This window comes from Chiloscyllium punctatum, chromosome 42 (genome assembly GCF_047496795.1).
Source record: "Chiloscyllium punctatum isolate Juve2018m chromosome 42, sChiPun1.3, whole genome shotgun sequence".
Taxonomy (NCBI): Eukaryota; Metazoa; Chordata; class Chondrichthyes; order Orectolobiformes; family Hemiscylliidae; genus Chiloscyllium; species Chiloscyllium punctatum.
The window spans coordinates 35377867-35401727 of record NC_092780.1 but is presented as its reverse complement, the minus strand read 5'-3'; the positions used below and the strand labels follow the sequence as shown (position 1 = coordinate 35401727).

The following is a 23861-nucleotide window of genomic DNA, read 5'->3' as shown; positions in this document are numbered from 1 at the left end:
GTAGACTCTGGAAGAGTTCCAATGGACTGCAGGGTAACCTCACTTTTTAAAAAAGGAGGAAGAGAGAAAATGGGGAAATACAGGCTGGTTAGCTTAACATCGGGTGGTGGGGAGAATGCTGGAGTCAGTTATTAAGGATGTCAGAACTCAGCATTTGAAAAACAGTGACACAATCAGTCCTAGTCAGCGTGGATTCACTAAAGGGAAATCATACTTAACCAATCTTCTGGAATTTTTTAAGGATGTGACCAGTAGAGGTGAATCAAGAGATGTTGTGTATCAGGTCTTTCAAAAGGCTTTTGACAAGGTTCCACACAAGAGATTAACAAAGAAAATTAAAGCTCATGGTATCAGAGGTAATGTATTGACATGGATAGAGAACTGGTTGACAGACAAGAAGCAGAGAGTTGGAAAAGACGGATCCTTTTCAGAATGGCAGGCAGTGACAATTGGGGTACCTCAGGGTTCAGTGCTAGGACCTCAGCTATTCACAATATATATCAATGATTTGAACAAAGGAATTGAATGTCATATCTCCACATTTGCAGATGACACTAAGCTGGGTAGCAGTATGTGCTGTGAGGAGGCCAAGAGGCTGTGGAGTGATTTGATTTGAATTTAATTTAATTGAATTGACTTGGACAGACTGGTTGAGTGGGCAATCACTTGGCGAATGTAATATAATGTGAGGTTTTCTGGTAGCAAAACCAGGAAGCCAGATTATTAGTGGTGATAGTTTCAGAAAAGGTAAGGTGCAATGAGACCTAGGTTTCATGGTGGAACAGTAGTTGGAGGTTGGCATGCAGGCGCAGCAGGCAATGAGGAAAGCTAATAGCGTGCTGGCCTTCATAGCGAGAGGATTTCAGTTTCGGAGTAATGATGTTTTGTTGCAGTTATACATGGCCTTGGTGAGGCCACACCTTGAGTACTGTGTGCAGTTTTGGTCTCCTAGTATAAGGAAGGACATTCTTGCTATTGAGGGAATCCAGCGAAGGTTCACTAGACTAATTCCCGGGATGGCAGGATTGACATATGAGGAAAGACTGAATCAACTGGGTTGTCGTCATTGGAATTTCAAAAGAATGAGGGGGGATCTCACAGAAACATGTAAATCTTGATGGGACCGGACAAGCTAGATGCGGGAAGAATGTTCCTGATCGCGGGGAAGTCCAGAACCAGGGTCACAGTATAAGAACAGGAGGTAAGCCATTCTGGACAGAGATGAGGAAGAATTTCTTCATTCAGAGAATTGTGAACCTGTGGAATTATCTCCAACAGGAAGTTGTTGGGGTCAGTTCATTAGATATATTCAAGAGGGAGCTAGATGTGATCCTTGCAGCTTAAGGGATCAAGGGGCATGGACAGGGGGTGGGAATGGGATACTGAGATTGCATCATTAGCCATGATCATAATGAATGGTGATGCAGGATCAAAGGGTCAAATGGCCTGCTCCTGCACCTATTTCCTACATTTCTATGTAACAGCACAGCACAGGAACAGACCCTTTGGCCCACTCTTTCTGTGCTGATCATTATGTCATTCTAAACTAAGCCTATACATCTCCACGTGGTCCGTATCCCTCTATTCCCTGCCTATTCATGTGTCTGTCTAAGTCTCTTAAAATTTGCTTAAGTATTTGCTTCAACTACCTCCCCTGGCAGCTCATTCTAGGCATACACTGCCCTCTCATACATTGCTAACACATCTCTTTTTAAATGTTTCCCCTCTCACTTTATACCTATGGCCCTTAATATTTGATATTTCCATCCTGGGAAAAAGACTTGACTATCCACCCCTCTCCTAATTTTATATACTTCTATCAGGAACCCCTCAGCCTCTGATGCTTTACTTTGTCCAATCTCTCCTTAGAACCAACACACTCCAATCCAGGCAACATCCCATCTTTTGTACCTTCTCCAAAGCCTCCACATCCTTCCTACAGTGTGGCAAACAGAGCTGCACATAATACTCCAAATGTGACTGAAACTAAAGTCTTATTCAGCTGTGTATCCATAAATAGTTTCAAACTCCACTGACATATGAGAAAAGACTGGAGTTTTCTTTTGCCCATATGTTCTTGGGTCAATTAGTCTCTGGAATTATATTGATTTCAAAAAGTATAAAACCTCTTAATGTGGGGGTGATGTGGTACAAGAATATTATAGAACAAAATGAGTGCACACTCTGGAGACTAAACTTGAGTGTAACACAGACTGAGTGAGTACCAAATTAGGCACATTTGTCAAGTTCTGACAAGTTCTTTTCCATGTTTGAACATTAATTGACAGCCAGGATACTGGTGAGCCTTTGGTTTCTTCGAGGAACACAATCAGAGCATGTTCATGGCACAAGGGTCCAAGAAGGGAAGGGGAAGAGGTAAAGAGCAATAGATACAGAGATTTTGTTATTTATAGAAACAAACAGCATTTCTTTGACTGTAGGTGTGACTCCACGGTGGTATATTGCCTCCATGGCACTAAAGTCAAGAATGTCATAGAGCAGCTGCAAGACATTCTTCTTGAGAAGGGAAAACAACTAAGGCTCGTGGTGCACATTGGTCTGAATGACTTATGTGCAAAGGCTGAGGTCCTGAAAGCAAATTTCAGGGAGCTAGAAAAAAGACTGAAAAGCAGGACTCTAAATCAATAATCTTATGATTACATCCAGTTCCACATGCTACTGAGCATTAAAAAAAATAGAAATTAATTAATAAAACTTATGGCTGAAGAACTGGTGTAGAAAGGAGGGCTTTGGATTTCTGAGTCATTAGGACTGGTTTAGGGGCAGGTGGGATCTGTACAAGCTGGTTAGGCTCAACATAGAAGGTCAGGATTAGTATCTTTACAGGGAGATTCACTAGTACTGGGGAGTGTTTAAACTAGATTGGCAGGGGAATGGGAAACTGAGAAGGAGCTCAGATTCATGTGGAAACAAAGTTGGTCAATAAAAAGTAGAAAGGAAGAAAGTAACAAATAAAAGACAGATGAAGCACAGGCAAACAGAATCAGAATAGAGAATGATGTTAAAAATAAAGCAGAATTAAAGGCACTATTTGAATACTCACAGCAACACGGTTAATGATTTGAATGCAAAAATTGTGGGTAAATGGCTATCATACAATAGCCAAAATGCTATAGAACATAGAACAATACAGCGCAGAACAGGCCCTTTGGCCTGTGATGTTGTGCCGACCTGTGAACTATTCTCAGCTCGTCCCCCAACACTATCCCTTCATCATCTATGTGCTTATCCAAGGATTGTTTAAATCTCCCTAATGTGGCTGAATTAACTACATTGGCAGGCAGGGCATTCCATGTGCCCTTACCACTCTCTGAGTAAAGAAGCTGCCTTAGACATCTGTTTTAAATCTATCACCCCTCAATTTGTAGTTATGCCCCCTCGTACAAGCTAACGTCATCATCCTAAGAAAAAGACTTTCACTGTCTAACCTATCTAATCCTCTGATCATCTTGCATATCTCAATCAAATCCCTTCTTAGCCTTCTTCTTTTCAATGAGAACAGACCCAAGTCTCTCAGCCTTTCCTCATAAGACCTTCCCTCCAGACCAGGCAACATCCTGATAAATCTCCTCTGCACCTTTTCCAATGCTTCCACATCCTTCCCAAAATATGGCGACTAGAACTGTACACAATATTCCAAGTGTGGCTGCACTAGCATTTTGTATAGTTGCAGCATGATATTGTGGCTCCGGAACTCACTCCCTCTAACAATGAAATCTAACACACCATATGCCTTCTTAACAGCACTATCAACCTGGCTGGCTACTTTCAGGGATCTATGTACATGGACTCCAATATCCCTCCGCACATCCACACTACCAAGAATCTTTCCATTGACCCAGTACTCTGCCTTCCTGTTATTCTTCCCAAAGTGCATCACCTCACATTTAGCTGCATTGAACTCCACTTGCCACCTCTCAGCCCAATTCTGCAGTTTATCCAAGTCCCCCTGCAGTCTGTAACATTCTTCCAAACTGTCCACTACTCCATTGACATTAGTGTCATCTGCAAATTTACTAATCCATCTATCTATGCCTGTGTCTAAGTCATTTATAAAAATGACAAACAGTAGTGGTCGCAAAACAGATCCTTGTGTCACACCATTAGTAACCGGACTCCAGGCTAAATATTTTCCAACAACCACCACTCGCTGCCTTCTTTCATAAAGCCAGTTTCTCATCCAAACTGCTAAATTACCCTCAATTCCATGCCTCTGTGTCTTCTCCAACAGCCTACCATGTGGAACCTTATCAAAGGCTTTACTGAAGTCCATGTATACCACGTCAGCTGTCCTACCTTAATTTACACTCTTGGTCACCCTCTTAAAAAACTCAATAAGGTTTGTGAGACATGACCTGCACTTGACGAAACCATGTTGACTATCTGAAATCAAATTGTTGCTTGCTAGATGATTATAAATCTTATCTCTTATAATCCTTTCCAAAACCTTTCCCACAACAGAAGTAAGGCTCACTGGTCTATAATTACCTGGGTCATCTCTACTGCCCTTCTTGAACAAGGGCACAACATTTGCAATCCTCCAGTCCTCTGGTACTAAACCTGTAGACAATGATGAGACTCAATTATCAAAGCCAAAGGCTCTGCTATCTTCTCCCTAGCTTCCCAGAGAATTCTCGGATAAATCCCATCCAGCCCAGGGGACTTGTCTACTTTCACTCCTTCTAGAATTGATAACACCTCGACTCTTCCTAGTCTATTATCTCATATCTCATTCTTTTCCTCTACGGTATTCTCCTTTTCCTGAATGAAAACTGATGAGATATATTCGTTTAGCACCTCTCCGATCTCCACAGGATCCACACTCAACTTCCCACTTCTGTCTTTGACTGGCCCTATTCCTACCCTAGTCATCCTTTTATTCCTCACATAGCTATAGCAAGCTTTAGGGTTCTCCTTTATTCCATTTGCTGAAGACTGCTTATGTCATCTCTTTGCTCTTCTTAACTCTCTCTTTAAATCCTTCCGAGCTGATCTGTAACTCTCCATTGCCTCATCTAAACCATCTTGCCTCATCAACACATAAGCCTCCTTCTTCTACTTAACAAGAGATGCAATTTCAGTAGTAAAACATTGTTCCCTTACCTCATCACTTCCTCCCTGGCTGACAGGAACATACCTATCAAGGACACCCAATATCTGTTCCTTCAACCAGCTCCACATTTCCATTGTCTGTATCCCCTGCATTTTGCTACCCCATTCTATGCATCCTAATTCTTGCCTAATTGCATTATAATTGCCCTTGCCCCATTGATAACTCTTGACCTGTGTCATGTACCTATCAAACACCTGGCCTGGTTCATTACCAAGCACAAGATCCAGTGTGGCCTCCTCTCTTGTCAGCCCTTTGATATACTGTGCCAGGAAATGTTCCTATACACATAGGACAAAATCTGATCCATCCAATGTACTAGAGATACAGCATTTCCAGTGAATGTTGGGGAGTTAAAGTCCCCCATAATGACCACCCTGTTCCTTTCACTCCTACCCAGAATAATTTTGCCAATCCTCTCTTCCACCTCCCTGGAACTCTACAGAGGCATATAAAAAACTCCAAGCAGTGTGACCTCTCCTCTCCTGTTTCTAACCTCAGCCCACACTAACTCAGTAGACGAGTCCTCATCAAAAGTTACTTCAGTCATCATTATACTATTCTTGACTAACAAGGCCACACCTCCCCCTCTTTTACTGCCTTGCCTGTTCTTAATGAAAGATCTAAACCCTGGAACCTGCAACATCCATTCCTCACCCTGCTCTATCCATGTCTCTGAACTGGCCACAACATGGTAACTATCCATGCTGCAAGCTCATGTACCTTATTTTGGATACTTCTGGCATTGAAGTAGACACACTTCAAACCAGCTTGCTGTCTGCCAGCACCTTCCAGTGACTGTGAAATCCTGTCCCTGTCCTCCCTACTCTTATCCTCCTGTGCACTGTAACAACACCTCAGGTTCCCATCCCTCTGCTGAGCTACTTTAAACCCACCTGAATAGCACCAACAAATTTCCCATCCAGGATATTAGTAACCCTCTGGTTCATGTGAAAACCATCCTGTTTGTACAGGTCCCACCTTCCCCAGAATGAGCCCCAATTATCCAAGTACCTGAAACCCTCCCTCCTGCACCATCCTTGCAGCCACGTGTTCAGCTGATATCTCTCCCTAATCCTTGCCTCGCTATCATGTGGCATGAGTAACAATCCAGAGATAACAACTCTGGTTGCTACAGGATCACCAAGATTGGGAACTGGATATCCAAGGACATTCAGCAGTTAGGCAGGACAGGTAAAAAAAGATGAAATGCGGTAGCTGTCTTGATATGGAACGAGATTAATACATTAGTAAGAAAGGACCTTAGACCAAAACATCAAGCTATATAAAATCGGTCTGTGTGGAGCTAAAAAAACAGCAAAGGGCAGGAAACACTGATGGGAGTTGTTTGTAGGCCACCAAACTGTAGTGGTAAGGTTGGGCATAATATAAAGCATGAAAATAGGTATGCATGCAATGTGGTTAATACAGTTTTAATGAGCTACTTCAATTTATACATTGTCTAGATTGAATGAATTCACAAAGTCAACTCCTGGAGTGTCTCTGAGTATGTTGAAGAGTGAGGAGCCATCTAGAGATTGGTCAATTTCTAATTATTTTAATGCAATGAAAAATGGATAATTAATTATCTTGTCATAAAGGAGCACTTGGTAATGTCATATAATAAAAATTCTCCTACATTTGTATGAGGTATAGTTCATTCTGAAATGGAAAGGAAATTATGAAGGTATTAGGGGCAAGTCAGTTATTGTGGATTGAAATAGGTGGAATAACAGTACCATTGGCAATGCCTAGTCCTTAAAGAAATACCATATACTGTAATCTATGGCAGATACACATTCCTCTACGCACAAATATTCAAAGGAAAAGACAAATCATCCATGGTTGCACTAGATCAGATTAAATGGCTAAAAGGATACCTGAAACATTGGTCTCAGTCCTCAGACTCACCAATGTAAGAGCCAGGAAAGGAAACCAAGAAAATGATTAAGAAAAGGAAACAAACAAATGAATGCACATTTTACGCATAGGAAAAGATTAAAGAGATACAGGGGAAAGGCACAGAAGGAAAAGAACACAAAGATTTTTAAATTGAGGGATTGGCTAACAGGGAGCCATTTGGATTAGTGAGTATAGGAGAGATAGGTAATTGGGACTTGGTGTGAGTTAGGACATGGGTCAACAGGCTTTCAATAATCTCACATTTTGTGAAGAATAAAACATAGGCCAAACAAGAATACACTAACAGTTTTATTTAGAGCTTACAAACAAAATCTACAAGGTTTCAGCAGCAAACAAACTAAAACAATCTGTAGTTAACTGTGTTATGGAGATTGGGATAGTCTTAGTGATGGTATGATTGTGTGATAGGAAGCTTAACTTGAGATCAAATATAATACCAAAGTTGTGGATAGTCAAGTTCAGCCTCAGTCACGAGTGCAAGAGCGACAGGCAGGTAAAAATGGAGCAAAGTTGTAACAGAAACAGAAACCTTCAGCATTCTCAATTTTTAGTCAGAGGAATTTTATGCTCATCCAGAACTGGGTGTCATATAAGCAGTCTTATAACTTAGAGCTATTATCAGTACAAATGTGTAAATTCTTACTGTGTTTTGAGATGATGTTCCTCTGTGGTCATTTCAGGAATCCAAATATGGCACAAAATAGTTTGTTCGGTTCTCTGAACAGGTGTGACCCACAGTGCTATGATCTCCAGCTTGGCTAGGGAAAAGAGGCAGGTTCAAAACCTGCATTCTGTCTACAAACAGTACTCTGAGTTTCCGCTTTGACAAAGGGTCAGTTAGACTCGAAAAGTCAGCTCTTTTCTCTCCTTACAGATGCTGCCAGACCTGCTGTGATTTTCCAGCATTTTCTCTTTTGGACCCTGAGTTTCCAGTTGCCTACCATTTGAACACATCACCATGTTCCTTGGCTAATACTTCCATCTTGGGCCTGCTGCAGTGTTCGAGCAAGGCTAGCCACAAGCTGGGAGAACAGCATCGCATTTTCTGCTTAGGGGTCCTCCAGATTTAAAGACTCAATATCAGGTTCAATAATTTTCAAACTTGAACACCTTCTTCCATTGTCCATTACCATCCCTCGTACCCAGTAGCACCAGTAGCACACACTGAATCAAACTTTTGCATGGGAATCGCTACAACATGGACTGCTTTCAGCACAGTCAACCCAATTTTACCTACTTATTGTCTCCATTATTAGATTTTCTTTTCTCCTTGTTTACTATCATCCGTTCTTTTGTCTGCCTAACTCTCTCTGGGCTTCATCTCAATTCGAGAAAAAAAGTTAATATAGAAGGATTACTAGACTTGAAACATTAACTCTGCTTTCTTCCCACATATGCTGCCAGACTTGGTTTTCACCAGCAATTTCTGCTTTTGCTTCAGATTTCCAGCACCTGCAGTTCTTTGTTTTAATTTAGGTGCCAGTGGCTCAGTAGTTAGTGCTCCTGCCTCAGTGCCAGGGGCCCAAGTTTGATTCCATCCTCGGGTGACTGTGTGGGGTTTGCACATTCTCCCTTTGTCTGCGTGGCTTTCCTCTCACAATCCGAAGATGTTCAAGTTAGGTGGGCTGGCCATGCTAAATTACCCACAATATCCAGAAGATATGCTGACTACGGAAATGTAGGATTAGAGGGACAGGGTTGGGGGTTGGGTCTGGGTGGGACATTCTTCAGAGGGTCAGTGTGGACTCGGTGGGCCAAATGGTCTGCTTCCACACTGTAGGTATTCTATGATGGTTTGATGGTACCCCATTTGGCATGGAACTTGAACCCTGTGCTTTAGGCACGAGTGTATTCACACAGGTCATCCAGGCAACTACCCTCAAGGCTTCTGACCTGCTGAAGTAACCTTTACCTTCATTTTACACTTTTCTGCTGATTTGGTTGTGTTTGTATCACAGACTATAACATCGGTATTCCATGCAAATTTATGCACTTAGTGCTAGTTAAACCAATCATGACTTGCTGATTTGGTTGTCTTCATAATGCAAAAACATATAAACGGAAATAATTTCGAGAATGATTTTTTTTTGCAATTTGTTACATTGTGGGACAGTTCTTAAGAAGAAAGATAATTAGTCTTGGAAATGTACAGTCATTGTATAGACAGCAACTTCATGTATTATCATTGCCGGAGGGAACAAGGTACTTGTTTCTGTCAGTTCCCACCAGCCCATTCCATATTTTGTAGAAAATGGTTAGTCTATTTTTCCTTCCACTTTGTTGTAGCGATTCCCATGCAAAAGTTTGATTCAGTGTGTGCTACTGGTGCATTTCACAGACTGACGTGTCATGTAAGTTCTTGCAACAACGAAAAGTGGCTGAGTAGAGGCTGATAGCCAAGTTCGGTACCGGGCACTACACACACACACACACACACACACACACAGTATCATACACTCCCACACACCCTCTCACACTTAAACCCCGTTAAACTCACACACATACACACACCCTCTCACAGACACTCATAACCCCCCCCAACCCCACCCCCCAAAACACACACATAAATGCTTGTGGGGTGAATTTGTACTTGCAGAATTACATTTTACTTTGCTCAAAAACTGCATGAATCAATGTAAGAGTCTGAAAATCCGTTTTTTAGATTAGAATCAGTCTGACCATTGTGGCACAGGTAGCCTCAGGAGGGAGTTAACACCTTCAATACCTTATTTGGGCCAACACGACACCAACTGTTAAAGTGCACTTGAGAATGTAACTTTTTAAAAAGTTTTGTAATTTACATATGAAAGGACTGATACCAACATGATCATTCTGAAAGATGAGAGACTTAACAAATAATTCAGGTTGTTTTAAATACATAATTTCAGTTACATCACACTATAAATTCTGTGTCTTACAATCTTACTCTCCACAATCACCTCATGAAGGAGCAGCGCTCCGAAAGTTAGTGCTTCCAAGTAAACCTGTTGGACTATAACCTGGTGTTGTGTGATTTCTAACTTTGTACACCACAGTCCAACACCAGCGTCTCCAAATCATGAATATGGGAGTAATTTACTAAACAGTGATTAGAATGTGGACGTTATTAAAGCCACAGGCAGTGGGACTTCCTTTCCTGCTCAAGAATACCATACCGCAAGTTCCGCTCCAAGTTACACTCCATCCTGACTTAGATTTTTATTGCCTTCCTTGATTTTTCCTGGGTCAAGATCCTGGAACGTCCTTCCTAACAGAGCTCTAAACCCCAAGGACTGCAGTGGTTCAAGAAGGCAGCTCATCATTATCTTCTCCAGGGCAATTAGAGATGGGCCGAGCTAGCAAAGTCATATGCCATGAAAAGAATTTTTTAAAACATCAGCAGAACCCATTCAAAACTCAAGATACCAAACCCCTAACAATACATGAGAAACCATTACAGTGAGCACGACAACACATACTAAATTTTCCAGCACTGTGGAACCAGGAATAGTTGCAGGAATGAACAGCACTTAGCTATTAAAATGAAATGTTTCGTAGTTCATTTTCAGAAAATGCACTGAAGTCGAACACAGTCACATCGCAGGAAGAAGCCAAATGTTTACTCACATGAAGAAGCTCATTACGGCAAAATACAATACAATAGAAGAAAACCCAAGGTATTCCTAGGTTATTCAGATGTTGCTTTCTGGCAAAGAAATGTTCATGTCAATGGACATCTCATTAATTTTAAGCTTGAATCATGGTGAATTTCATTTTTTAAAAATCAGATAATGTGCCATGGATGAAGAAAGTTTATTGAAAGCCAACAGCATTAGAACAATATGGTCCATGAGGTGTAGCATTTAAGATTAAAGGTATTCTATAAGCAATTCTCCAACACAAGGGGTTTTCAGATGGTAGAAAACACATATGTACGTCACAATCAAGCATTCTCACTCGTAAACACAAATAAAAATCTTGATCTCAATCTTCTCCAAATGGCAGAAAGAGTCAAAGTTGTTATAGGTAAAAAAGTATGCAGGAGCAGCAGTCATGGAACAAGAGATTAGGAATTTGAATTTGGGGCAACTAATCAAGGCACACTCCGCAAATGATTTCATAGGACACTCGAAACTCGCAGACTAACTCAAACAGAAGACAGGATCCACTGAGATTAACTATGTTGGCATAAGAAATTTTGTTTCATACTGAAAAGCAAGGTGGAAACCAGTGACTATACTGTACTGACCGAAATATTTTCCACAACTGTAAAAACTAAAGAGAGTTCAGACTCTGAGGATTATCAAGATTTGTGAGCAAATGCTAGCAGATTGCCAGTGAGCAGCATAGCTCAACTAAGTTCAGGAATGAATCTTTAACTAATGTAATTCAGAGTGCAACACAGCATAGTGAATAAACAATAATAACAGATTTAAGTTTGATGCCAGATGCTGAGGTGATTCAGATGATGCAAGTTCAATCGGAGGAATCCATTTCCTCACCTTCCCAGGAAGATTCCCAAGGACCAGTGACAGAGATCATCCCAAGCATTGAAGGTTTCACCAATAATGCAATCACCATGAGCAAATAAAAACATCTAAGTTAAGTAACAAGTTGAAGTAAAGAGTCTACACTCTGCAACATGGATTTACTGACAGATTAAGGATAAAGATCTGCACATGCAGATTGAAAATGTAGGGTATACAACTCCATGGAATCTATCAATGAGATGGGATGACCATTATCCAAAAATTCAGGACATGTAAAAGAAGAACCTGCCTAGTTCAGAGCTCCAGGCTGCCACAAAGAAGAAATAACCTGGCCTAATGACCCAGGATACTGCAAAGAAAGTGCCCCTTTCATCAGGGTGGAGGTCCTCTGTGAAACAAATTCAAGAAATGAAGTTACTTCAGTTTAAAGGAAGGTTTAAACATTACATTGCCAGGAGCAGAATCAGAAAAGTCAACAATCTTCAACCCACAGACCTTCCAAAGTCTGGGAGAATACTCAAATCCCCAGACCATCTAAATTTGTCAAGTTAGAAACTTGGAAAAAAAATGGAATAGTGGTGAAAATAATTCCATACAAAAACATCTAAATATTTATACTGAAAAAAATTAGCCTGGGGGGATGTTGTACAAGAGTGTAAGGATCCGACAAACTTAATGATGAAGGTTGTCTTTAGCACCACCCATTATGATGTTACATGGGCTTGGGGACAGAACAGCTTAGGATCATGAATTAATATACACTACCATCCATGGCCTCTTCAAAGACGCTATAACCACAAGTGGAATTTATTTTGTGTGTCTAAGTTTGGAAATAGGCCAAAAGTGGTAGAGACTTCCACATGAGGCATATTAGGTGTTCTCATGTGATTACGTTCTTCTATGAGCAAATTTTATGGGCAAGTGGACCTGCTCCATATCAAGACCTTCAAGGCTTCAACATTTGGGGTCCATAGTTAAAGGCACCCAGACAGCACTTCAGTCCTGCAGCTCAGGAGCGTTATTCAAGTCCTGTTATCCCAACCCACCTGCCCCAGCTATGTCAGAGATCAGGAAAAATACAGCATCACATACATTCACATACCATCATGTCAACGACCTTTCATCACAATTTAGAGAACATACATATTTGATGGTTTCACGTCAAAAGATTACATGGAACAAACATGGTTTTTTAAGTTTAACCCTCTTTTGAATTTAGACACGATTGCTTGCCATAGTCAGGTTTTCAGATATCGACCAGGGTGGCTGTCTCACTTGGGCATGCTTGTTAGTCTTATGAGGCTTTATCCCTTATACGGCCAAGTGCTTAACAACAACAAGCAAGAGTGTACACGACTGAGACTTCTCATGATCTTATTGACCCAGACATGTTTTATCCCTTACACTACAAGTGTTTGCGATTTTGGAGAAGCTTTGTAGCTCAGGTTGTAAGTTTGCTCACTGAGCTGGTAGATTTGTTCTCAGATGTTTTGTCACCATGCTAGGTAACATCATCACTGAGCCTCCAATGAAGCAGTGGTGTTCTGTCCCACTTCCTATTTAGCTGCCTTGGTCTGTTGTAGTGGATGATATCACTTCCAGTTCTTTCTCTAAGGAGTTGGTAAATGGGGTCCAGATTGATATGTTTGTTAATGGAGATCTGGCTCGAATGCCAGGCCTCTAGGTATTCCCTTGCATGTCTATGTTTAGCCTGTCCCAGGATGGATGTATTGTCCCAGTTGAACTGGTGTCCCTCTTTGTCTGTGTGTATGGATATGAGTGACAGTTCATCATGTCTTTTGGTGGCTAGTTTCCTGCCCGTCTGTCCAATGTAATGTTTGTTGCAGCCTTTGCAGGGTATTTTGTATATGACGTTCATTCTGCTGGCTGTTGGTACGGGGTCGTTTAAATTCATCAAGAGTTGCTTCAGTGTGGTGGTAGGTTTGTGGTTTACCATGATGCCTTGGGGTCAGAGTAGTCTGGCTGTCAACTCTTAGAATGAACAGCCCTTCCCGTGATCCTGCCCAAGCTCTGGGCCCACTATGTGGATGACACCTTTGTCATCACTAAACGCAACAAATTAGAAGAAACCCACAAACACATAAACAACATCCTTACTGGTATAAAGTTCACTAAAGAGGAGGAGAACAACAACAAGACTCCCCTTCTCATATATCGTGGTTGAACGCAAAGCAAATGGAGAGCTACAGACCAGCGTTTACAAGAAAGCCAAACACACAGACCAGATATTCAACTACAGGAGCAATCATCCCAACACCCACAAATGAAGCTGCATCAGGACATTAATCAAATGAGCCACAACATAGTGCAGCACCCAGGAACTAAGAGAAGCCAAGGATAAATACCGGTACAACATATTCAAGAACATAGGTTACCCAATAAGCACAGTCTACAGTTTCCTACAGAACAGACCTAAACAAGAAGACATAACATGCCCAGAAACCCTAGTCACCCTGCCATACATTAAGGACATATTGGAGATTATGACCAGACTATTCCAGCCCCTAGTCATCATGGTAGCCCACAACCCTATCACCACACTAAAGCAACTCCTGATCAATTTAAAGGACCCCATTCCAACAACCAGCAGAACCTATCACCTTTCCCCACCACCTTCATCTACCTATCACATTCCCAGCTACCTTCCCCCAGCCCCAACCCCTCTCATTTATCTCTTAGCCCCTCAGCCCACAAGCCTCAATCCTGATGAAGGGCTTATGCTTGAAATGTTGATTCTCCTGCTCCCGAGATGCTGCCTGACCTGCTGTGCTTTTCCAGCACCACCCTCTCGACTGTGGTGGTTCTCAGGAAAGCAAATTGTAAACTATTCCAAATTTATTAAATGTCATCCCTATGAGTTTTTGATATTAATAAGAAAAGTTTAATCCTAGTCCATGTCTTCTGTAGGTAGCCTGCTCAATTATTCAAGGAATACTGAACTATAGCCTATGCTATGCTTAGTTGCAAAGCAGGGCATAGAGACAGAGAGGCCTAAATCTACCTCAGCCAGAACCGAGATTGCACCCTGCATTGTTAAAGTGATACCAAGGTGAGTTTTAAGAACCTCAAGGAGAAAAGAATGGAGATTAAAAATTAACGCTTCTGATGTCTTGGACAATCATTAATTAGAGCAGGAAGCTGCAATATATCTAGACTTGAACATAAGAGAATTGGTAGGAAGAAGAATGCCCAAGATGATATATTTTGAGCTTCAAGGAAGTTAAAACTAAAGGTCAAATGAGCACTGACCATATTACATCAATCAAATTGAAAAGGTAAAGATTTTGAGAAAGAAGAATGGAACCCAGAGAAAGATCATTCACTCATAACAATCTCACTTATTTATTCCATCATAAATGAGCTTTCTCATGGATGATTAGACAGTAGATGTAGCTGAACTCTATTGAATTCAGTGGTATTGATTAGAAAACATTAAAATATTTACAAAAGAATAAACTGTGCTTTGATGCCAATGATGATGCAAGGGTTTCATTTTAAGATCAGTAGGGATAGAGAAGCTTAGGATATTGTTAGAGTTTTTAAAAAAAAGGAGCCTGGAAGAACTGGAAGGAAAATGATATTTAATTACCTCACTGAAGAGAATGGTAGATGCCAAGATGCAACAATTCATACCTGCCTTGCAAAAGCAAAGGAGATAATTGGCACACATTAAATTTGAACAAAGCTGAGGGTTAGATGAAGTTGACTGAAAAGTAGGTGTTATTGACCTAAACAGGGAAATGAATGCGAGTGTGACAAGACCTTTTGGAATGATGAGTTATATTCAGATGATATGTTCAGTGCATAATCATTTATTTTTAATTTATTGCTTTTAAGCAATAAGTAATTTAAAACAAAACTTCATAATAGGGTCCAATCAATTTACTAATATGTAGTGTAAGACTTTTGGTGGTTTCAATTAACAGAACATTCAGCTGGCATTAACACAGGTTCATTGTTAATCTTAGATAGTTGGAGGAATTTAGATTGTGATGAAATCTTCTCATCTCTTGTTTCTGTATCAGGCATGTCAGCAATCTATGACTGGCATTGCATACTCAGTTGCAATTTAGTTCAACCCAATAATAAGGAGAAGTTTATTGCAAGATTTTCCAGAGATCACCAAAGTCAAATTCAAGGAGGCAGAGACCAAAAAGGTCAGTACTGATTGTTTTCTTACTGTGGGAACAGCAACTGAAGTATATGTTTTGTGGAGTTGGAGTGCTTGGGAAAGTCCAACTTGGTTAGACACAAAAAAACCCTGCAAATACTGGAATCCAAAATAGACGGGCAGGAGGCTTGAAGAACACAGCAAGCGAGGCAGGATCAGGAGGTGGAGAAGTCGATATTTTGGAAATAATGCAAAGTCTGACAGCAGTTGAATAGTTCTGAAGAGCTATGCTTAAGGAAGTCCCGGGGAAAGAGTTAAGAGAACTGAATTATTATCCTGCATTGCTGAGAAAGCAACTAAACTACACTATGTCTGTGTAGTTAGGAACCTGTGAGAAATCAAAGGCATTTGAATATCTCAATGATACTGGAACTCAGGTCTTGTTCTACAAGTGATTAGACAGTTAGGTGTTGCAGTCAGGGCTCAGGAAAAGCTCACAAGAGGTTGGATGCCATCAGTACGGCAGTATTTCTAAGAGTGGTGTTTTTGGCTGGGGGTGTGGTGGAGTGGGGGAGAAGGGGAAGATGATAACCCACAAGCAATGTTTGCTTTGACATAGCTAATCAATATTGGGGCTCAGGGAAAAAACACAGGAAAAGATTTAGCTTGGCAAAGCCAGATGCCAATAAAAAGCTAGAGTTGGGCTTGTGAATACATACTGAAATAGAGTATTTGGATTCCAATGGAGTTAGAACTCAGGATAGAAATGAGATCAATCAGAACAGAAGCAGTCATTGAAGTTGTCCTGAATGTTCATTTGTTAGAGGGTGTTTCAAGTCTGACTCAACAAATTTGAGGAATTGTAATTCTCTGTGAAGTCTAGTGGGATTTAGCAACACACCTGTGTTGGGAATGGGGTTAGAACAAAGAAAATTACAGCACAGGAACTGGTCCTTTGGCCCTCCAAGACTGTGCTGATCCAGAACTTCTATCTAAACTGTTGCCTATTTTCCAAGGATCTGTATCCCTCTGCTCACTGCCCATTCATGTATCTGTCTGGATATATCTTAAATGATGCTATCATGCCTGCCTCTACCACCTCTGCTGGCAACATGTTGCAGGTACCCACTACCCTCTGCTAAAGAACTTCCCACACATTTCCCTCTCACCTTGAACTTGTGACCCCCTAGTAACTGAGTCCCCCACTCTGGGAAAAAAAGCTTCTTGTTATCTTGTCTATATCTCTCATGATTTTGTAGACCTCAATCAGGTCTACATCTTTCTAATGAGAGTAATCCTAATCTACTCAACCTCTCTTCATAGCTAGCGCCCTCCATACCAGGCAATATCCTGGTGAGCCTCCTCTGCACCTTCTCCAAGGCCAATCCTCATCCTTCTTGTAATGTAACCAGAATTGTACATGAATACCAAACGTGGCCAAAACAAATTCCAATGCAACTGTAACATGACCTGCCAACTCTTGTATTCAATACTCCATCTCATGAAGAAAAGCATGCCGCATGCCTTCTTGACCACTCTATTTACCTGTGTTGCCACTTTCAGGGTACAATGGACCTGAACACCCAGATCTCTCTGTACATCAATTTTCCCAGGATTTCTCCATTTACTATATAGTTCTCTCTAGAATTGGATCTTCCATAAGGCATCACCTCATATTTGCCTGAATTGAATTCCAGCTGCCATTTCTTTACCCAACTCTCCAATCTGTTTATATTCTGCTGTATTCTCTGACAGTCCCCTTCACCATCTGCTACTCCACCAATTTTAGTGTCAACTGCAAACCACCCATACCACCTATCATCAGACCACCTATACCTTCCTCCAGATGTTGGAGGCTGAGGGGTGACCTTATAGAGGTTTACAAAATTATGAGGGGCATGGATACGATAAATAGACAAAGTTTTTCCCTGGGTTGGGGGAGTCCAGAACTAGAGAGCATAGGTTTAGGGTGAGAGGGGAAAGATATAAAAGGGACCTAAGGGGCAACTTTTTCACACAGAGGGTGGTACGTGTATGGAATGAGCTGCCAGAGGAAGTGGTGAAGGCTGGTACAATTGCAACATTTAAAAGGCATTTGGATGGGTATACGAATAGGAAGGGTTTGGAGGGATATGGGCCGGGTGCTGGCAGGTGGGACTAGATTGGGTTGGGATAACTGGTCGGCATGGATGGGTTGGACTGAAGGGTCTGTTTCTGTGCTGTACAATGCTATGACTCTATAACAGTGGTCCCATCACAGATCCCTGTGGAACACCACTTGTCATAGTCCTCTAGTTTGAGAAACTCCCTTCCACTACTACTACTCCTCTGTCCCCGTTGCCCAGCAAGTTCTCTATCCATCCAACTAGAACATCCTGGACTCTCATGCGGCTTCAGTTTTTCCATCAGCCTGCATGGGAAACCTTATCAAGCACCATCTACTGCCCTTCCCTCATTAATCACCTTGCTCACTTCCTCAAAGAATTCTATTAAATTGGTGAGGCAGAACTTCCCTGCACAAAACTATGCTGCCTATCACTGACAAGCCCTTTTTCTTCAAAATGCGAATAGCTCCTATTCCTCAGTATCTTTTCAGCAACTTCCCTACCACTGATGTACTGAGAAATCTGTTGGATTACTTATGATCACATTTGATACTCACTGTTAGATGCTTAGTCACAGCATTGTACCCATATTTACAACATATAAAATGTGAACATAGGAGGTATAGTTAATAAGTATCCAGATGACACCAAAATTGGAGGTGTAGTGAACAGTAAAGAAGGTTACCTCAGGGTACAACGGGATCATGATCAGATGGGCAAATGGGCTGAGGAGTGGCAGATGGAGTTTAATTTAGATAAATGTGAGGTGCTGCATTTTGGAAAGGCAAATCAGAGCAGGACTTACACACTAAATGGTAGGTTCTAGGAAGTGTTGCTAAACAAAGAGACCTTGGAGTGCAGGTTCATAGTTCCCTGAAAGTGGAGTCACAGGTAGATAGAATAGTGAAGAAGGTGTTCATTATGCTTTCCTTTACTGGTCAGAGCATTGAGTATAAGAGTTGGGAAGTCATGTTGCAGCCATACAGGACATTGGTTCAGCCACTTTTGGAATACTGTGTGCAATTCTGGTCTCCTTCCTATCGGAAAGATGTTGTGAAACTTGAAACGGTTCAGAAAATATTTACAAAGGATGTTGCCAAGGTTGGAGGATTTGAGCTGCAGGGAGAGGCTGAATAGACTGGGCCTGTTTTCTCTGGTGCATCAGAGGCTAAAGTGTGACCTTCTTGAGGTTTATAAAGTAATGAAGGGCATGGATAGAGTAAATAGACAAGGTAATTTCCCTGGGGTGCGTGAGTCCAGAACTAGAGGGCATAGGTTTAGGGTGACATGGGAAAAATTTAAAAGGGACCTAAGGGGCACCTTTTTCATACAGAGGGTAGTGTGTGTATGGAATGACCTGCCAGAGGAAGTGGTGGAGGCTGGTACAATTACAACATTTAAAAGATATCTGGGTGGGTATATGAATAGGAAGGGTTTAGTGGGATATGGCCCAAGTGCTTGTAAATGGGACTAGATTAGGTTAGGATATCTGATTAGTATGGAGGAGGTGGATTGAAGGATCTGTCTTCATGGTCTATATCTCTATGACTCTATGTTAATTTTGGATATTTGAAATAAGGTGCATATGTATAGAAGACTTTATTGATGCGCTTACTTGTATAATAAAATATTGTTGTTTGTTCAAAACCATGGAATCTTGAGGCTTATTCGCTTAGTAAATCTTGTGGATCTCACACTTTGTCTACTATACCAGATTGTAACATAAAGTTAGTGGTCAAGAATAGATCATAACAACACATTCTGGCTGTAATATAACTAATGGTCACTAGATGGCACGATCGCTTTACAATTCAAATGGTATACTGTAAACATTTTATAGTTTCAGTTCACGTATGTATGCAGATGTGACCTACCACATGAGCTGTCATTAGCAGCACACGGATCTGAACACTCTATCTTCACGGTATTGAAGAGAATTTCAACAGTTCGAGCAACATAGCAAAGGCAACACCTCACTGCATCAGGCACATCACTGTGAAAGTAATGAAGTAACACAAGGTAGTAATCAAATAATAAGCAAATAATGTAAATAAAGTACCTTTGAATAGAATGGAAAAACACTCACAGCTGTACAATGTTTGGAACTGCCATAAAAGCTGGGTACATCATTTGAACAGAGAGCTTTGTTCCACGTAAATCTCTGAAAATGAAGTTGGTTAAGCAGAAATGACTGTTAAGAACATATTAATAGCATAAAAATATTTTTCTTTAGATTCCTGGCAAAAAAATCCATTTTATATCTAAAATGTCTTTATTGGCATTCTACAGTTAGCTCTACAAAAATGCTTAAGAGTTGGTCAGGTAACTGGATAAATGCCTATCCCTAATCTATCTCAAAAATTCAGCATGGATTGTGAATTCAAACAGTTGTAGAGACCTCCAGTCAACTGATTCAACAGTACAGCATGATAAATATCAACACCACATTGATATTTCATAATTAAACCATTCATGATACAAAGATTTGAAGTATGATTCCATCTAATGGTGAAACTGGATAAGTCAGATCTCAAAGAGAAACTTGGCTTGGCAGATCATAAATTTTATTTTTATGATTTGGCTACCATGTTGGTCAATCTTTGGACACATTCATCTAAGGCTCCCAATGTTCTTTAAAAAAAAATGCAGGCTTAATACACAAAATAAAAATAGCACTATATGAAAACTTAGAACAACCATAAAATAAACAGCCAAAAGAAAAACAAGCCTTTTCCCATTAACATCCTTTATAGACATTCATCCCTACTGAAATATCACTCCTATCTTAATTCTTTAAATCCTCACTTAACTGATTGAATTGTAAGCATCTTTTTGTCAATTTTCTATACACCCTCACCAAATGTGATTCACTCTATTACTGCCTCTCACCAAGACAGACAGATGTCAGTTACTTCAATGACTTTTCCAAATTGGACATTGAGAAAAGCCCTGTTAAAACTGTTTTATGACTTCTTTCCAGTTGTGAAAGACAAGCTAAACAGCCCTTCTGCTGGTATGAAACTCTTCTTTCAACTGAATCCTCCTGATTGTTTGCTGATTTGAATGTCAGAACAGTTCAAGTTTGTAAACTTTTCATTAATTAACTTTCCAGGTGATTAGCATGTATCACATGCTTTCCTGGAAATGATGTTTGAACTCACTGTTAAAAATTGCTTCCTTTGCTTAAAAAAAAGTCACCTTCACGATCTAAAAACTAAAATGCATTTTATCTCTAATTTAAAATGATACTTTACAAATCTGTATCATAGTGTCCATTCTCCATATGGTTTTGAAACTGATTGAAGATATTCGGCTTAGTTTACGAATGAATTTTAATTTTGAAAATATTTCACTTCCAATTTCTATATCTTTCAACCTAGAAATTACTGGCAAAATTAATCCTCAACAAAAGCAGAAATCAAACCAACAAAGAAAAGCTTTTCTCTATGATCATAAACTTCTCAATGGTTCTAACCTTCATGATTTAAAAATAAATCGAGTATTCATCATATTACTGGTTGCAAAACTTAACTCAGCAGAAAAGTTATCAGCTAATTTTGCACTGCAATCATGAATTCACCATATTTTTATTTTTAAGTATAAAACAATCTATTGAGACATCTGCATGCCTTAAGTAGCTTACATCTAATTATTTTGCGAAAGCAAAAACATTGTATTCATAAAATTTGTAAAAAAAACCATGCAATCATTTTATTACTTTATTATTATTTAAACCATTGATGATTACAGAATTTGAAAAAATACAACTTGTTTGTGTATAGCCTCAATACAATTGAATTATTTAAAATATATATTCCATGTCAGGCATTCAGGTCAAGGTGGCCTAATCCAAACCCAGTGGTAAAATAGGTCTGAAGAAAGATTACAGAATCATAGAATCCTACAGTGTGGAAGGAGGCCCTTCAGCCCAACAAGTTCACACTGACTCTCTGAAGAGTAACCCACCCAGACCCATTCCCCTATCCTATATTTACCTCTGATTAATGCACCTAACTTACACAGTCAGTGAACACTATGGGCAATTAGGATGGCTAATTCAACTAACCTGCACATCTTTGGATTGTGGGAAGAAAACGGAGCACCCAGAGGAAACCCATGCAGACATGGAGAAAATGTGCAAGCTCCACAGACATTTGTCTGAGGTTAGAATTGAATCTGGGTCCCTGGCACTGTAAAGCAGCTGTGCTAACCACTGTGCCACCCTAATCCAAGATACTCCAAGATGGAGTATTCCCTGTCAAGGCTCATCCTGAGCGCCTCTGTGATGCAGAATCCAATGCTTTATTCCAGCTTTGTGAAATGTAATTCAGCAGAGCTATAAACCATAACATTTACTTCATTGTCTTTTGAGATTTCTTCCAATTTTCATCCTCTCATGAGCTATGGGTCTACCAGCCATATTTGCCTATGAGCCAGATTCTTATGATTTGAATTTAATAATGCAGCATTATCAAGGTACAAGCACAACTTTGCTACTTTTAATTTCTTCAATGCAAATAATCACCAATTTTATCTTATTCAAAGTGACGGACACTATTGAGCAGCGCTGTTCAACATTACCCAGCTATTCAGCTTAAACTCAGTGTGGTTTACCAATTGCAATGGGATGTATTCCTGAACATTTAATCAAGTACATAGAACATAGAACAGTATACGGCACAGTACAAGCCCTTCAGCTCTTGATGTTGTGCTCACCTTTTATCCTACTCAAAGATCAAACTAACCTACATACCCTCATTTCACTCTCATCTATATGCCTATCCAAGAGTCGTTTAAATGTTTGACTCTACTATCACTGCTGGCAGTGAATTCCAAGTCTGTGTAAAGAACCTACTGCTGGCATCTCCCTTAAATCTTCCTCCAATCACTTTAAAATTATGCCCCCTCGTGATAACCATTTCCGCCCTGGGGAAGTAGCACTGACTAGTTTGAAAATGCTATTGCCCTCATTTTATAAAAGTTTGGTAATTGAGTTTTGTGGTTTACATATAAAAGATATTTTCCGGAATAGATTCCAGTCAATTTTGAGTAAAAAAAAGACTGTCAAGTACCTGGCTATTCCTTTATGAATCTTATTTATTGTAAGGACAAGATTTTAACTCATACCCATTTTCTCAGGTGTGTTCTTTAGAAAGTATGTTAGGAAAGTATAATTGGAAAGTTATATCAGTCAAGTCACTTTACAAAATTTAGAACAAAAGAGTTGGTAAAGATTTATCTGAGCGAAAGAAAACATAATTTGTCCAATTTTAATGCCTTCAATTTTAATTCAGTTATATGTTATTCTTTGTACAATTCTTGAAATATAATTATGTCACAACAGTTGAAATTTATTATAAAGTTTTAGGTTAAACAACAAAATTTGCTGATTTTTATCAAAATAAAAATTAACAGTTATGCACAATATTTGTATTCTTTATGTGTGTACAAATCAGACTGCTGATAGTTGTGAATTAGCATCCAAAAAAACTGGGAAGTTGCTAGGATGACCACTGAGACTGCCATCCACAACCAAGACATGATGTGGGCAAAATTTAATGCCCTACGCACTAAGTGTTGGGACAACCATCTTCAAGGGCAATTGACTGTCCACCGCACTGATGAGAATGGTCACCGGATGAAGTTCCAATTAGCCACTTGAGGTTCTTGGCAAATCATGAGCCTCAGCATTGAAGGAAAGATTCCATTCTCTGAATGTTTTTAGCTAGGCTGTGACTACATGACCCAAAATATGCAAGTCCGTGCATAGTTTGCTGGCAGCAGTCATGTTGCCTTCAGAATTCGTCTGGTGCTGTATCCCTTCTGAAATCCACCCAGATCAGCTGGTGTCAAGGTGTTTCTTGGGCAGAAAGCAATGATGCAATAGTCACACAGTACGGAGAATTCCTATTTATCGAAACACAAGTGTCCTCAAACTAAGCTCCTAGTTTCCAGACTGGTATAATGAGGTCCTGCAGTACTGACTTCGACCTTATTGCAGTTAAAAATCACACAAAACCGGGTTATAGTCCCACCGGGTTTATTTGGAAGCACTGGCTTTCGGACGCTGCTCCTATACTCCACAACCACCTGATGAAGAT

At 40.2% G+C, this 23861-nt stretch overlaps 1 protein-coding gene across 2 annotated transcripts in view; it reads right to left on the bottom strand.

Moving 5' to 3' along the window:
• Positions 1-23861, bottom strand: part of LOC140465891 (uncharacterized) — a 242398-nt gene that overhangs the window by 128632 nt on the left and 89905 nt on the right. For both annotated transcript variants that reach the window (XM_072561793.1, XM_072561794.1), the window contains 2 exons: positions 19847-19921; positions 19635-19753 (listed from right to left, as the gene is read on the bottom strand). In XM_072561793.1, the coding sequence (XP_072417894.1) occupies positions 19635-19753; positions 19847-19921 (194 nt within the window). The remainder of the gene's footprint in view (positions 1-19634; positions 19754-19846; positions 19922-23861) is intronic.